The sequence below is a fragment of the Pelmatolapia mariae genome, linkage group LG5 (genome assembly GCF_036321145.2).
Source record: "Pelmatolapia mariae isolate MD_Pm_ZW linkage group LG5, Pm_UMD_F_2, whole genome shotgun sequence".
Lineage (NCBI taxonomy): Eukaryota > Metazoa > Chordata > Actinopteri > Cichliformes > Cichlidae > Pelmatolapia > Pelmatolapia mariae.
Genome location: NC_086231.1, coordinates 35,257,142 through 35,273,878, shown reverse-complemented (window position 1 = coordinate 35,273,878; position 16,737 = coordinate 35,257,142). Strand labels below are relative to the sequence as shown.

At 38.6% G+C, this 16,737-nt stretch overlaps 1 protein-coding gene across 1 annotated transcript in view; it reads left to right on the top strand.

Moving 5' to 3' along the window:
• Positions 1-16,737, top strand: part of LOC134628163 (copine-9-like) — a 197,493-nt gene that overhangs the window by 162,257 nt on the left and 18,499 nt on the right. The window contains exons 17-18 of the mRNA XM_063474871.1: positions 7,178-7,305; positions 16,399-16,501. Coding sequence (XP_063330941.1) covers positions 7,178-7,305; positions 16,399-16,501 — 231 coding nt within the window. The remainder of the gene's footprint in view (positions 1-7,177; positions 7,306-16,398; positions 16,502-16,737) is intronic.

Here is a 16,737-nt window from a genome sequence, read left to right as displayed (position 1 = left end):
TTGCCGACCCCTGTTCTAATCACTCTAATAGGATATTATGGTCGACAGTATCGAACGCTGCACTGAGGTCTAGCAGGACAAGCACAGAGATGAGTCCACTGTCAGAGGCCATAAGAAGATCATTTGTAACCTTCACTAAAGCTGTTTCTGTGCTGTGATGAGCTCTGAAACCTGACTGAAACTCTTCAAATAAGCCATTCCTCTGCAGATGATCTGTTAGCTGTTTGATAACTACTCTTTCAAGGATGTTTGATATGAAAGGAAGGTTAGAGATTGGCCTATAATTAGCTGGGTCTAGAGATGGCTTTTTAAGTAAAGGTTTAACTACAGCCAGCTTGAAGGCCTGTGGTACGTAGGTGATTGTCTGTGAAGGTTCTCGATCATACAGGCCATCTTAGTCTAAGGAGTGGGTTCACCCAAAACCTTGGCTGATTGTGACCAACAGCCGTTTTCACACCTTGGCTCGTGTGATTAGGTAGAGGATCAATATGGGGTCCATGTCCCTCTTGGGGGACACTCCCACAGGGCTTAAATCTGGGACTCTCCATCATTTGACCTTAGAACTGAAGAAGTTTCTCGGATGAGAGGTGAAACATCTTCAAGCTGCTTAAAGAAGTCCAGACGCTTTTCTTTCTAAGGTCCTCAGACTATATAGCCGATTATTAGAGAAAGGTTGATCATATTTGATATTGAAGCATTAATTAATGGAAGGACTTCTTTGAGCAGTTTTGTAGGAATGGGGTCTAAAAGACACGTTTGTAAAAGATAATCAATGAAATCAACTCAGAAAGATCAATTGGAGAAAAAGACTCTGAATGAATATCAATGGTACTGAAAGTAGCTGTAGATAATATTACATCTGCGAGATGATTATGAATAATTTTTTCTCTAATGGTTGAAATTTTATTGGTGAAGAAGTTCATGAAGTCATTACTAGTTAGCATTAAAGGGATGGTTGGCTCAACAGAGCTCTGACTTTTTGTCAGCCTGGCTACAGTGCTGAAGAGAAACCTGGGGCTGTTCTTATTTTCTTCAATCAGTGACGAATAGTAAGATGTTCTGGCTTTACGGAGGGCTTTCTTATAAAGCAGCAAACTATTTCTCCAGGCTAAAGGATAATCTTCTAAATTTGTGACACGCCATTTCCTCTCCAGCTTACGAGTTATCTGCTTTAGGCTACATGTTTGAGAATTATACCACAGAGTCAGGTACTTCTGGTTTGAGACCTTAGTTTTCACAGGAGCTACAGTATCCAGAGTCGCACGGATTATATTCTTAAACTTAGTTACAGCGCTTTCAGAAAGACATCTACTGTGATGAAGTCTACTCCCCACTGCTGTGCAATCAATTATTGTAAATGTAAATGTTATCAGGAAATGATCAGACAGGAGAGGGTTTTCAGGAAACACTGTTAAATGTTCAGTTTCTATGCCATATGTTAAAACAAGATCTAGAGTGTGATTAAAGTGGTGGGTGGGTTCTTTTACATTTTGAGAGAAGCCAATTGAATCTAATAACAGATTAAATGCCATGTTGAGGCTGTCATTTTTAGCATCTACATGAATGTTAAAATCACCCACAATAATTATTTTATCTGAGCTGAGCACTAAATCAGAGAGAAACTCTGTGTAAGGCCCAGGTGGACGATAGATGATAACAAGTAAGACTGGTTTCTGAGTTTTACAGCTGGGGTGGACAAGGCTAAGCATCAGGCTTTCAAATGAATTAAAAGTCTGTCTGGGTCTTTGGTTGATTGACAGGCTGGTGTGAAAAATTGCTGCCACACCGCCCCCTCGGCCTGTGCTTCGAGATTTCTGGTAGTTAGAATGACTCGGGGGTGCTGATTCATTTAAACTAACATAATCATCCGGCTGCAACCAGGTTTCTGTAAGGCAAAGTAAATCGATTTGTTGATCAGTTATTAAGTCATGTACGAAAAGAGATTTGGAAGAGAGAGACCTAATATTTAATAATCCACATTTCACTGTTTTATTCTGTGGTTCAGATGTGGATACTGTATTGTTCTTTCTTTGTGATTTTTTTATGTTTAAGTCATTTTTTGCTGGTTTTTAGTTTCTGATAGTTCCTGTTTTTGTCTGTTTGTCTGTTTGTTTTTTGCTGACACAGTCTCTAAGGGGATGGTGTTTTGGGAGATAACAGGAGGAGTGAAGCTGCAGAGAGGCGTTTAAGACTGCAACTCAGCTTCCTGGTCCCAACTCTGGATAGTCAAGTTTTAGGGGCTTTAATAAATTTAGCCAGATTTCTAGAAATGAGAGCTGCTCCATCCAAAGTGGGATGGATGCCGTCTCTCCTAACAAGACCAGGTTTCCCCAAGAAGGTTACCCAATTTTCTATAAAGCCCACATTGTAGGGAGCTAATTACTGACACTTGTTTCTGTGATTTTGTACTTTTTGTCACTAAACATAATAGTGATCTATGGTCACTACTTGTCACGGCCATAGACTGACCAGTAAATTAAGAGCTTCAGCTGTCTTTTCACCAAAACATTATAATACAGCATCATCTTTACTGTAGATCCCGTGCCACTTTCTTTCCATCTCATGCTCAGCTTTTCCTTAGCTAATGAACGACAGCCAGAGAAAGCTGAACTTCTCTTGAGGCAGTGAGTCATCCCAACCCGGAGTGGGTACTCCATTCCTTTTTGACTGAAAATCATGATGTCAGACTCAGAGGGGCAAATTCTCATTCCAGCCATGCACACTAATACTGCAAGTTGGTGATCATTCTCAATGAAGCTAAGATCATTCAAAAACCAAATATGTGATGTCTTTGTGATAGTTATAACAAACTAAAATATCTCTGATTAAGAAACTAAATTGCAGTTTAAACTGAAAATTCTGATTCAACAAAATGAGGGGCACATAGACAGTGTTGAGAGTAATCATGAGTGTGTTTGCTTTTGTAATCTGTCACAGTCTGGACCCATGCTGCCATCTCAGGATATCCAGAGGACATTTCATGAAGTTATTTATCATCATTTATAATCATGCATTAACGGTTCTAATTAGCATTCAAATTAACATTTAAATGAGATAATAAGATAATGTACCTGGTGAGCTCAAATTATCCCTCACAATGCATGAAATATCATGCAGCAATATAATCTGGAACAACTTGTTCAGTCAATGGAAAGTGGGTTTGTATAATTCTCCAGTTATAAGCATTGTGGAGTAGTCTTGTGAAGTGGATGACTGAAGCAGAGAGAAGGAACAAAAGGTAGGAGGGTAAAAAACACAGTGAATCACAGTGAGAGAAAAGTTCATGTGTTTGATGGTTTGGGAGTGATGGAAAAAGAATAGAGTAAACAGACAGGCAGCTACAGTGAATGACATTTTACAGAAGGACAGCTTAGCTCAGCATTGTCCACCAACAGGATGGCAATGCTAACAGTCTGAAAAGCAGAGAAAGGAAAAAACAATCACGTGTGCTGTGATTCCAGAAAGTGGTCTCCTAGTTTAGAGGAAATTCAGAGCAAAGTGGGTAGGAGGTAAACAGGGAAAAGGGAGAGTCTTTTTGTTGGTGCTGTTCTAAGGCTGCAGGCAAAGATTAGTAGGAGGGTTTAAGAAAACCATATTATTACCAGATCTTTTTATATGGGAGTAAACATCCCAATGACATGCCTCAGGTCTTTCATTAGTGCACTGGAGATATTTCTTACTCAAGTTTTTTCTGACCTGAAACTGTCAAGTTTTGTCAAGTCCCAAGATCCCCTTGGCTCTCTCCCAGTCAGAAATCAGAGGTGTGCGAGTGAGTGTCAGCACACTTTGCATAACTTTCTCTCATTTCCACGTGAGCAGCCATTCAATCAGCTTTCCCAATTAGAGTTCACCTCAGCGTGACAAATCCCAGACCCACGCCACACTGAGGCAACTCTAATTAAACATCTATTATTTAAAGTATGTTGGGCTATCGTCAACTGCAAAGTTTTAGCATTTGGTCTTATAAAATACGACTTATGTAGGACAGATCATTGGGTCAGTTACTGAACAGCAAGTCAATGGGATTTTTTTTAAAAAACTGACTAAATGCCCATATTTGGTTATTTAAAGTGCAACCAATGAGGAGAATCTGAAACTGTGAGCAGTGACCCAGGTGTCTTTCACAAGGACACTGCATCAGGGGCTCAGACCATCAACCCCAAGCTAATGGCCAAAATGCAAGAGCATTACAGTAAACCCAAAATATAGCAAACTAAGTAACACCGGGTTCTGATGTAGAACAATTGTCTGTATTAAAGCCATTTAATTTATACATATACATTGAAATTTCATTAAATAATTTAAAAGAAACCATTTAAAAAATAACCCAACTTGGGATAAATAAAGTATTTCTTATTCTTATCAGTATGAGTTATAGCTATAATGGACCTCATGGTGGTCCTTTACCCACTGTCAGCCTGCCAGTTTTCTTACCTGCATGATCCCATATCTAGAAACAAGCTGTTTATTGTTGAAAGGCTTAAAAATAGTAATGTACTTAATACTAGTTTTATAGCTAATCTGTTTCCAGTGTTAAATGTTGTGTCTTTGAGTTGGATCCATTATGTTATTGGATCATAATCACTGACTCACTAATATGTACATAAATTTAATGTTGCAGCCAGAGATGATTTAAATGTCTTTTATTCTGCTGGATATCTTTAGCTGTAGTAATAAATGATCATATGTTAGTAGATTTATGTTAAAATCTGCAAAATAACAAGTATAATATGAACAGTCCCAGACAAAATGCAGTGAAGTCGGAGTTAAAACTATAATAAAAAGTTATGTTAGAGCTTAATTAACACAATCTTCAGAAACAGTTTTAGATCCTTTAAAGAAAACTATATTATTAAACAGAAACTTTAGTCTCAGTGGAAATAATTAAAAAGTATAGTCTTGGGGACAGATAGCAGAAGGCCTCAGAGCTTTGGAAAGAAAGAGATGATTAGCTGTAAGTAACTACTACATCAGGTCACTGCAAAGGAAATGTCAGCATACGGTGTTTCAATAATGTGCTACTAATACTTGAGTATCTACAAATGCTGAATGAGGATAAAATGAGGTGACATACAGTCTGAATGATTGCAGTTTTTTTATACTAACTGGATAGAGGTCTGTATTCATGTTGGATAATTCCACTGTATTCGGCTTAGGAAGTTTCCCTGCAGTGTCAATATGAATAATATTATACAAGGAGAATTTCAGCCATAAAAGAGCACCATGGACCTCTGCATTGGTAAACAAACACTTAAAACGCACCAGAATAAAATCATAATACAAATTCAGTGTGTAGCAGGAAAGCAAAACATATTCTTGTATTCATTAATCACCTCCTGAATTATTCCTCGTAACTAATAACTTTCTTACTTTATATACCTCTTGCATGTCCTCTGAGGACAGGAACTGTGCAGGGTGCAGCACGAGCAAAGGTTGAAGCACAGAATACGCAACTCCCACAAGAGAAATCTGGAGGCCAAACTTGAACAGAACACAATTCATATAGAATCTGCCATTCATCACAGGGTCAGTAAGTCGGTTTGTGAAGATGGGATGATAATAATATTCTGACCAAGAAGGTTTTGGTTTTCAGACAGGAGTAGAGATCAGGAAGAGGTAAATGAATTTTACTGGGTTAAAATGTTTGTGTGAATAAATGTGAGGTGCACAGGTGTTTTACAAAAGTAAAAGTAATACAAAGGAACAAAAGCAAAACTGAGGAGACGTTTTCTCTATGATTTGTTTGAAATAATAGGCGCAAGATGTCATTTGGTCTCATTCTTCAACTTAAGATATGTGATATTTCTGATTTCTGTCTTTTCACCAAAGAAGATAAAAACAATTCTCACAGGTCTGGCATGCTTGTCTTAATGATTTACTTTAAAATGTAGCTTATATGTTGCTTATTTTAACATGACTTGTTTAAGATATGTAAGCAGCGTGGTTAATATCGAAGCTGACCCATCTCTGGTCTCTAAAGAATCATTTCAGGCTGGAAGAACACCTAGAAATTAAACCAAGTTGCGTAAAGTGGCGTCAGTGATCTTCCAGCTGAATACACAGTGTGTGGAAGAAAATCCTACCTTCAAAGGATTCAGCTGACCTGAACAATTAAGTTTAGTGTGTCTTAATTAGCTACTTTCTTTCATTGTTAAATTTATGAATAAATGAACAACCAAAATCCATCAAGAGTATTTGTCTCACTTAGTAGTATGTCCCAGAAATTGGTGCTATCAAAACACTACGTTTGCTTTGAAGGTGGGGTAGGGGAGTTTGTTCTAGGATGTTTTTATATTACCATGGGCCCAACTCAGTAAAATACCAGTTATTGTGAAGCTTCCTTTGGTGTTTCATAGCAACATTACCTGCAAATTGTGTAGCTAGATACACTACAAAACACAGGAAGTTTATGGTCAAAGAGGCACACAGTCAGACCCTAAGGTTTAAAGGTTTCTACATATTATCAATCTTGTGAGCTAACAAGTGTTAACTGTGAGAGGGTATATATAATAAACCTGATAATACTGAGTCATGAACTTAGGACATAGCTGCTGTTCATCTGCATTTGCTTTCATGCTATACCCTCCTTGACTTGGTCATGATAATGTCTTGAGGATGCATGATACAAACAAGCTGCTGCTCCTAAATCTCAAGTAGATTTTGTGGTCATAGCAACAGTCAGTGAACTGCAGCCAAGTTGTAGAAACATGACTTCCACTGATCGTCTGATAGATCATCAGTGGAAACAAAGCCTGTGAATACTTATGTAGACATTCTTCCAGGTCATATATCAGGTCTTTGTGCCTGCTACATATATATATATACATATATATACATATATATATATATATATATATATATAGTTAGATAGATAGATAGATTATTGGTTGCTTCTCAAGCTATAGTGTATGGTGAATAATAGCTATGTACATCAGCAGTATATAAATAAAGATGATTAGCTTTTGAGGAGACCATACAGATGAAATTGCCAGTCAAACCAGTAGAAAAGTATTCTACTTCATCCCCTTGGGGTTAGAGTGCTATAAAATTTAAATATAAGGACATAAAGGTAAGTTAAGTCACAGACAGAGAGGATTTCTAGTGGTAGGTCAAAGCATCATTGAATGTTGGCGTCAGTATGAATGTTCCCTCACAAAGTGAATTTTCTTCTCTGCAGAACTTTAACACCGAGAACCCAAACTGTGTTGGGATTGAAGGTGTACTAGAGGCTTACTTTCAGAGCCTGCGAACTGTTCAGCTGTATGGTCCAACCAACTTTGCTCCTGTCATCAACCAAGTGGCTCGGTGAGAGACAAAGTTTTACTCACACACATTCTCTCATTGTAAGACAGAAATATCTTCTCATGCAGGAATGCAGGAATACTTTTTACATTCAAACTCACCCAAAGGGCCCATGATAACTTCATACTCAAGTCAACTAAGTTTTATTTATAGCCAAGTTACAACAGTCACCTCGAGGCACTTTACATGAGTACATATATATATATCTTAGTAAGACAAAGATCCTACAATAACAGAGAGAAAACCCCAACAATCAATACTCCATAGTCAACTGTTAGGGGTATTATAACTAAGTGGACGCGATTGGAAATGACACTAATTCAGCCATGAAGTGGAAGGCCACACAGCAGGGGTCAGTGGATGCTGAGGCGCTAACTTTCTGCAGAGCCAATCGGTACAGACCTCTAAACTTCATGTGTCTCCATGGAATGGGTTTCCACGGCCAAGCAGCTTCATCCGAGCCTTACATCACCAAGGCCAATGAGAAGTGTCAGATGCAGTGGTGTTAAGCACACCGCCACTGGACTCTAGAGCAGTGGAGATGTGTTCTACGGAGTGACGAATCCCGCTTCTCTGTGTGGCAATCCGAAGGTATCAGCTGCATGCTAGTTTTGCTAAGTTTTCATGCTTTGTGGTTATGACTTCTCAGCCTGCTCAGCAGATTAACTGTAGTTCTGTCTATTGTAGATCCCTCACTCTGGTCTCCAGCCTGCTGACCACAGGGAAAGGACACATCTTTCTGTTGCTTGTTGTCACTGCTCAAATATTTCATTTACAATTTTCTTTAAGTTCTTTTCATTTTAGTTTGATAAGTTAATATATTAGTTTATTTACAAATCTTAATAGTTTTCATAAAGAGACAAGAACAATGTTATAGAGCTATTTCTGACAGGTACTTGGATCTGCGATAAGCAAAAACCCAAATGCTGATTATCAACTACATCCTATACTTATATACAAGTAGTAATACTACAGTGTATGTACATTTTATAATAATAAACTTTTACTGAAGTAAAAAAACAAATGTTTTGAATTAAAATGTACTTCAAACTCTATATAAATGTTTAGTCATTAAAGTGTAGAGCACAGCTGGAACGAATTCACTGTAATTAAAATCAAACCATAATTTATTAGTTAACTTATATTTTATATTAATCAAATTTTGCCTTATAGGATTAGAGCTTTAAATGGAGTTCATGGTGAAATATTTGCCTTTGTATAGTTTATCTTTTGATGAATAAATTAAAAAAAATTGCTTTTAAAGAGTGAAAGATTTGTGAAACACGTAAGTAACTTGTTTACCAATTTAACTATAGCTGTAATTTCTACTGCTCATTGATGGATGTACCGATTTATCACCGGCTTCACTTTTATACAAAAAAAAAAAATCTTAAAAGCTGAAGAATTCTGAGGCTCCTTTTGAAGCATTCCCATCCACTCATGGTATATGCAGTTACATGTGTTTGTCTCTGAGCAACAGACTAAGCAACTTTATGCTGGCAGGTTTAAATGTCTGTATTTTGACTAAAGTTATAATTGCTAGATCCCGATACACACTTCCATTCCTGATCCCCATTATGCCTTTCTCTTTTTTTGAGAAATAAATAGTTGGTTCTTATTATCAGTGGAAGAGCTTCCAATATGGAAATTTAGAATCTTTATAGAGGGTTTTTACGTCCACATGAGAGATAACTGAAATAAGTGAAAACAGATTAGGACTCGCATTAGGACACAGATGACACCAGGAGTATTGGGACTTGTCAGACTTAGTGAGCCGTGATGAATCGATTTCATCAGGAGTGCCTGAGTGGATAATATAATTTGAGGAAAGAGGTTTTGCTCATTTGGATGTTTGCCATTGTATCTTAATAACTGGCTACATTAATAAACTCCACACAGTAAATGGTAAATGGCCTGTATTTGTATAGCGCTTTACTAGTCCCTAAGGACCCCAAAGCGCTTTACACATTCAGTCATCCACCCATTCACGCACACATTCACACACTGGTGATGGCAAGCTACATTGTAGCCACAGCCACCCTGGGGCGCACTGACAGAGGCAGTAGTTACATTAATTTAATTTATTTGTGTGTATTTTGTGAAACTCAAATAAATGTTTCTCCTTTTGATGCCTAACGTAACTGTAAGAAAGTGAAACTGAAAAGTAACTTTAAAGAAGGATAAAATGAAAGTAAACACTGTATTTATAGCAACAAAGTCAAAAAAAATCTCCACCAGAAGCTAAAACAATAATGGCACTACATGGGCATTCTGGCAGTTACGTGATAGCAATACCAGCAAGCAGAAAAAAAAATAACAATTAAAGAAAAATATACAGGCATTACACGTTTTTCCTTGAGTGGGAAATTGTGTTTGGCATGCACACTATACGGACAAAAGTCAAATCATCTTAAATTCAGCAGTTTTCAGTTGCATTACCACAGGAATAGAATAGAATAGAATAGAATAGAATAGCCCTTCATTGCCATTATACATGAACAACAAAATTATGGGTTCTTTACACCAAATGTACAGGACATCAGGAAAAAATAACAAACAGAAGAGATATATACATTCAAGAGGAAATATACAAACTAGAGGAATATGTACAAAACAAGAGAAAGGCACACTCTGGAGAGCAAAGTGCTTGGAAGGCCTTGGTCTGAGTATAGAGCCTGTATGTGAGTGACCTGAGTGATGAGGGTTACTCAGTCCATGGCTCAGATTGGTGAGGTGGGTGGGCAGGGATGGGGTGTGGGGGGATAAATTCAAGCACCAAACATTTGTGAAAGAACAGATTGCTCCAAAGAACTCACAAAATTCTTGCATGGTACCTTAATGAGATGCAACACACTGTAAAATTTGTTCCCTTCTAGACATTTCATGATCAGCTGTATGTGTAAGTGGCATTATTGGAAAGTGGAAGCATTTATCAACAAAATGGCAAACCACAAAGTGTTGCAAATTGGCATTAGTATTAGCGTAAAAACTGTGACCAGGCGCTTCATGGTGTAAATTTTCATGTCTGAGTAGCTTCTGTAGATACAATATGTTGGTGGCCTAGTACTTTTCTTCAATAACTGTACCTAATTAAGACTTTTATTTTGTCTTTCCATTTAACTGTTAATGCAGTTTTCTCATGAAGTATTTAAGGCCTATGTGTCAGACACTAAGTGATTTTTATTGTTTTTCAAAATCCTCTGAACAACTGCGTATCCACATTATCCTCCCCCTTAATCCTGCATCATAGTCTACCAGCTCATTTAGGAACAAATTGGATTTTAAAACTTTTCTACAGCAAAACTACAGCTCGTGTTATGTTTTTAATGGATTGTGGTTGTTTATTGCCCACTATTGTATTTTTAGTCCTCATATAAAGCAATCATATCCTGTCCCAGTTAAGTGTGATTGTGGTTGCATAATCAAATGAGTATTGCAGTACTGTTAAGCTGTGAGATTCAAAACTGCCAACCGTTTAGAAAAAGAACAGAAAATACATTCTCTCTTTTAATCTCACTTCCTGTACTCACACGTTCTTTTTCATTTGCACTTTTTCTTTGATGCATTTTTTTACTTCTGTCTTCTCCATTTGTTCTTTGTCTTCCTCACTCTCCCATCTGTTTCCATTTCTTTTTGCTGCTATCTATTATTTACTGCAGTTCAAAAAAATCACCGTACTCTTTTTCTCCCTTTCTGGTGCTTGCTCATACTGCTCCTCCTCTGTGTCCTCATCTTCCATCACCTCTTCACCCACTACTTCTTCATTGTTATCTATGTGGGAGGTTAAGAATAGTGATGAAGACAGAGAGCAGAGGAGGAACATTAATGGTGTAATCCATATGTACATAACTGCTTATAGTCACACACAGCTGCTCTTATTAGAACAACAGTGTTATTATTGCAGGCAATGAATGATGCGCTAAACATGAGGGGTTTTTTTATTTTATTTTATTCAGCTAAGTGGTATATATCAAAGGGTTAAATAAAGTTATATAAACTGCTTTTGAAGAAACATTTGCCTTGCTCTCTATAACTCCTTAGTTTAAAAGGGCAGGGAACAGCTAGTGACTGAATGGACAGATGGAAGGACGAATTAGTGGATTAATCGATTTATGGATGGACATGCAGAGGGACTGCTCTGAGGGTGACTGACACCAGGACTACATCCATCGCTGCAATGAAGGCTGCCTGCTTCTCCGCCTGGGTCAGCTAAGGCCAGGTTTCGACCAGGCCAGGTCAATCCCTGCTCAAAGGAGAAAAGTCAGTAGGCCCCAGCCTGTTCCTGCACCATGAATAGGATCCTTCAAGAGGCTGTTTTGCCCAAGGGTTAGGTATGGTATGGTATTTCGTCTGGCAGCTCCCCAAATGACTTAGTCCTCTGAGTATCCTGTAAATCCACTCACACTGAGCTATCTGAACTGGCCAGCCCAGAGACTTTGTTCCTGGTTTCTGCGCTGGCAGAGTGGTTTTAACATCTTGAGTCTGAGGTGATGCTGCTAGATGCTGCACCATTATGTCCAGTGTGCCACAGCCCCAGCCCAGGGTGCCCGTGTGCCCTGCGTATCCCTAGCCTCTAGTGTCTTCAGAGGGTCCCAAAGTGTCTGAGTCTGAGCTTGAGCCAAAGTGTCCCAAGCTGCTTGAGCCATTAGATCTTGTTTTACCCAAGATGGCCTCCCTTTATCTTTGGTCTGTGGACTTATTTTGTTTTCATCGCCTTTGCTCCATCTCAGCCTCCAGCCAGGCCTCTAGAGGGATACTGCCTTCACAGTTGGCCTTCTTGAGCTTGTGCTTGGCCACTCCTCAGCGGCTAGTTCCCTGCCCTGCTTCACCAATACCCACACTCTACCAAGTCTCGAGAGTGAACCCATCTGCTCTGCCTTTTTCATCGCTGCCAGCCTCCCACCAAGTACCAGAGATCTTCATGTCTGTTGTTGCCACCCCGCTGCCAAGTCTCCTAAGATGCCCCTTCTCCACTGCCAATGTCAACGACAGTCACCTGCCAAGCAACTAAAGGGTACTGTCATCTCCACAAATGCCAGCTGCTTGACAAGCCTTTGGAGGCACTCCATCACCTCTTCTGGCCTTGAGTCCAACTTATGGAGGGTCTTCACTGCCTCCACCAGAAGATCTTTGTTCCCTCCCTCATTGGTCTCCTCCAAGGGAATCAGAGGATTTTCAATGCACACCTCTGAAGAGGTCTGTCCCCCCTGCTCTGTGTCCAGGCCAACCTCCGAGTTCCTCCTCTAGGTTGACCCCCTGAACTGTCCTTCTACTCTGCTCAGGAGCTGGGCTGACTACCTGAGTTGTCATTTATTGTTTGTTGGCCTTTCCTGCTCCCTGTTTTTGGTCATGTTTATGGTTCTTTGTCACGGTCCTGGGCCGGTGACCCTGTGTTTTATGTTATTATTAATCTTTGATTTCATCATGGTTTTTCACTGTTAGCGTTTTGGTTTCTGTTTTGTATTTCTAGCTCCCTAAGTTCTCTAGTATTTCTTGGGTTTTGTTCCTGTGACCCTCATATTTAGTGTAGGTTTAGTTCTCTCCATGTTTATTTTCTTGTTCCCCAGTCAGTCGTGTCTCATGTCACTCCTGTCCATGTGCTCCGTGTTCACTCTGTTCAGTCTCAAGTCCGTGCCTCTGTGCCTGTCCCGTGTTTCCTGTTTTATTTTGATAGTCCCTGTCCTGTGTTCAGTGTTTTGAGTTTTGCTTTTCCCCTGTCTCGTAAGGTCTGATTAGTCCCAGCTGTGTTTCCACCTGTTCCCCATCTACTCGTTATCCTACCTGTGTATTTTAGTCCTCAGTCTTCCCCTTCCTCTGCCCTGTTGTACCCTCTCCTAGTCTCTAGCTTCTTCGTTCTTAGTTCTCTGTTTCCAAGTTTAGTCTCCTAGTTTCTAGTTATGTTCTGTTTCCGGTATTTTGGCATTCGAGTTTTCACAGCACAATAAAAGCTGCCTCTTTTAGTTCATCCCTCTGTGTTCTGAGTCTTGTGTTTGGGTCCAATCTCCTGCTAGCCACACAGCAAACATGACATTTCTGTTAAACTTCGTCTTGGTATCCTGCATTTTGAGTCCTCACTCTACACACTCCACATTATGAGATCCTAAATCTTAGTATTCAGGGGACAAAAGAGTAACAATTCTAACAGATACATAAATTATATAGACTGATAATCTATAATATGAATCTTGTCACTGAAGGATGCAGGTACAGTTTAATGCTTTGAAGCTTCTGAAGTCTATGTCATCACCAAGATAACATAGACTTCAGGAGCAAAACAGCGAGACATAGTAGTGAAAGAATCCTTAAAGATATATGGAAGAAATGGCAATGATGGCAATGAAAACAAAGTCAAGAATTGAGAATTGGAGAATAACTTCAGGTCTTCCTGACTTTATCTTGTTCTCAAGTTTCATTGTTTACCTGTTCCCATTTTTCCACAGAGACAGAAAAAGGAAAAGCAGGGCTGCAAGCAGAAGTTAAAAGAGAGAACCAGAAAAAACTAAATCAATGGATGTTAAGACAGGAGGACATAAAGAGATGGATGCAGCAGACAGGCACACTCTGATGATCCATCATGGCAGAACGCAATCCCAGCAGTGACAGGATTTAGAACAGGACTCCCCGGAGTCTAGACACTGGTGTTGGTGAGGATGCAGCCTGAGGTTTAGATGGAGCTCTGACTGAGGCATCTGCGATATGGAGATGGGGAGGAGGTGGGCTGCATGAATGAGAGTCTAAAAGGGAGAATGGCAGAGAGCACAGATTTAAACCAAGCAAAGTGGAGGCTGATTGGCTCAAAGAAGCCAGACAGGATGATGACTGGACTAGAGTCATGATGCCAATATTGAGATTGACTGTGTGGGAAAGTGGTAGTGATGCAGATGAGTGAATTTATCTATAAGCTTCATATTTGAAAAATATTATTTGAAAAAATAAATGCGTAGTTTAAACAATGAGTTCTTGATCTCAGCTTGTCAGACACTGATCCTTCATGTTTATATTTTAACCTCCTAGGACCTGGCGTCCACATATGTGGACATCACATTTTGGGTTATTTAGACCAAAATACTCAATTTTGCTCTACAAGGGCCTGATATCCACTTACGAGGACATTATACTGCCACTGTTCTATCAAAATTTAAAATGAATATCCTCATATGTGGCTCTCATTTTTCTGAGAAACATAAAATCAGGTAAAAAAAAAAGTCTGGTAATTCTTTGTTTTTACATTCATCGGGTCCCAATCAGCCCAAATATCAAAGAAAAATTAAAAATGCATGCCATGGAAGAGTTCGGGTCTTAGGAGGTTAAGGCACTGGGAACCCTTTAAGGGTCACTTTTTAATATGCTGGGAAGTGTTCCACATTAGCATAATGCAGTTTCAGGAAGCATTACATGATGTGAAAGAGAGGCATGTTGTGCATTAAGTCATAGAACTTCATGTTTTTGCACACTGTCTAGAAAATTGTTTCCCAACAATAATGTTTTTGTTGTGTACTTTTGGGGCCGTATTAACAAATTTTCTAAAAGTCTAAGCTCTAAGTTAGTCCCAAACTTCTTACTTTGGTGACGCTGTATGAGTCGTTCTTTTAAAAGGTGTGAATCTTTAATAAAAGTATATTATAGTGATGCTGGGTATAAAATGGGCAGTGTGTGTCAGCATTTCTCAGACAAAAAAAATAGTGGAAGGACAAAACAGGAAAACACTAGTCAACAACTTTTTCCTTCAAGTGAGAAAATTGGATATTTGCATTTTGCAGACTTGAGATAATTCACAATCATCTTTTTAAGAGAAGATTCCTCACTGAAGCATATTTTATGTATATTCTGGTGCTTAAACAAAGAGCTCTACAAAAATTCCCCAAAATTTAAATGATGCCAAGTTAATAAAATACTAAGATGTTTTTGGTGCCTTTCATTAAAGATGCTTTTGTTGAAGCATACTCCTGTGTTAACACTAGACACATTAAGCCTCTAAGATTTCATCAGTGACAACCCAAACCGTAGGCCCAAACCCTAGTCCTAGGTTTTGGAGAAAAGCAAAAGCTCATCTTTTGAGAAAATGAAAATAATTTGTGTGCAAGTTGGAAGTTTTTTCTGATTATTTCAAGTTTTGACAGTCTTGTATGCAAACTAAAATGATGTATTCTGATAGTATAAGTTTAGAGTTGGGGTCATCCTCAGTGATGACTTTAACCTCAGAGGGTTAACATTTTGGTAAGTTTAAAGTCATGATTTTATGTGATGTAATGCTATGGGAAAATATAACTTTAAGAAAATATTCTGCTGAGTCTTGTCAATCAGAAGATTAAAAAAATGTAACTGAAACACATGTTTTTCCTAAAAAGTTGTTTTGGCTTGTCTCCAAAACATAAGGATTCCAGGCTAGAGTTGGGGCTGTCACCAGTGACGATTTAGACCTCAGAGGGTTAAAAAAGGGTACTTTTAGTAAATTAAAAAACTAAATTAAAGTAAGTAAATTAATAAACCATATGAAGACCCATTTACACATACTAGCCTACTGTAAGTGGGTCTGTCATCTCAAATGTTTTGTATGCTGGATGTAAAAAAAAAAACAATGGAGGCGGATGGAATTTTTATTTATTTATTTATTTTCAGAATTTTAAGGAAGAAAAGTCAGTTTTTTCTCTCAGAATTCTGACTTTTTTTTCTTAGAATTTCAGAATTTTTATGTTGTTCTCAGAATTATCAGAAAAAAATCTGAATTCTGTACTAAAGTGCATATCTATGTACATAAATAAATCATAAGACCCAAAACATGTTAGACATATGTGCACAAATGCAGGAACGTTCAAAGATTGATCTCACACATTTTAGTCACCTGAAATATCATACTTCTGAGCAGGTACTTTGCAACTGAGAGCAAAAAAAACCAGAAAATTGCATCTGATGTTTGCATTTCCTTCAAAGCCTCTATTGGTGATCAGCCATAGTTGAACATGCCCATATCCCATGCACATAAAACAATATTGTCTGTTAGTTATTTTAACCAAAGCAACAGTTTTGCTCAGGCATGTGTGCATGGAACATGTTTGGGGCCTAACATTTGCATGTTTGTGTGTTTTATGCTGTAAGGAGTGCTGCAGAAGTGACTGATGGCTCACAGTACTTTGTGCTGCTGATGATCACAGACGGCGTCATCTCAGACATGGCTCAGACTAAAGAGGCAGTTGTCAATGTGAGTATACATAGCACACTACACACAGAACATTAAATTGAATGTAGAGGCAGCACATCAGTGGGATCCACATCAACCCAAGACCGGTGATATGATGTTTAAAGTCTTGTATAATAGCATATACTGTGATGAACGCAGCTATCAAGTCTGAAAAGTGGAGTTAGTAAGAAAGTGCCTCAAAGTGCCTGATTTTTCAGAAGTCATTTAGATTTATAGCGCTTTACATTTGTATGTAA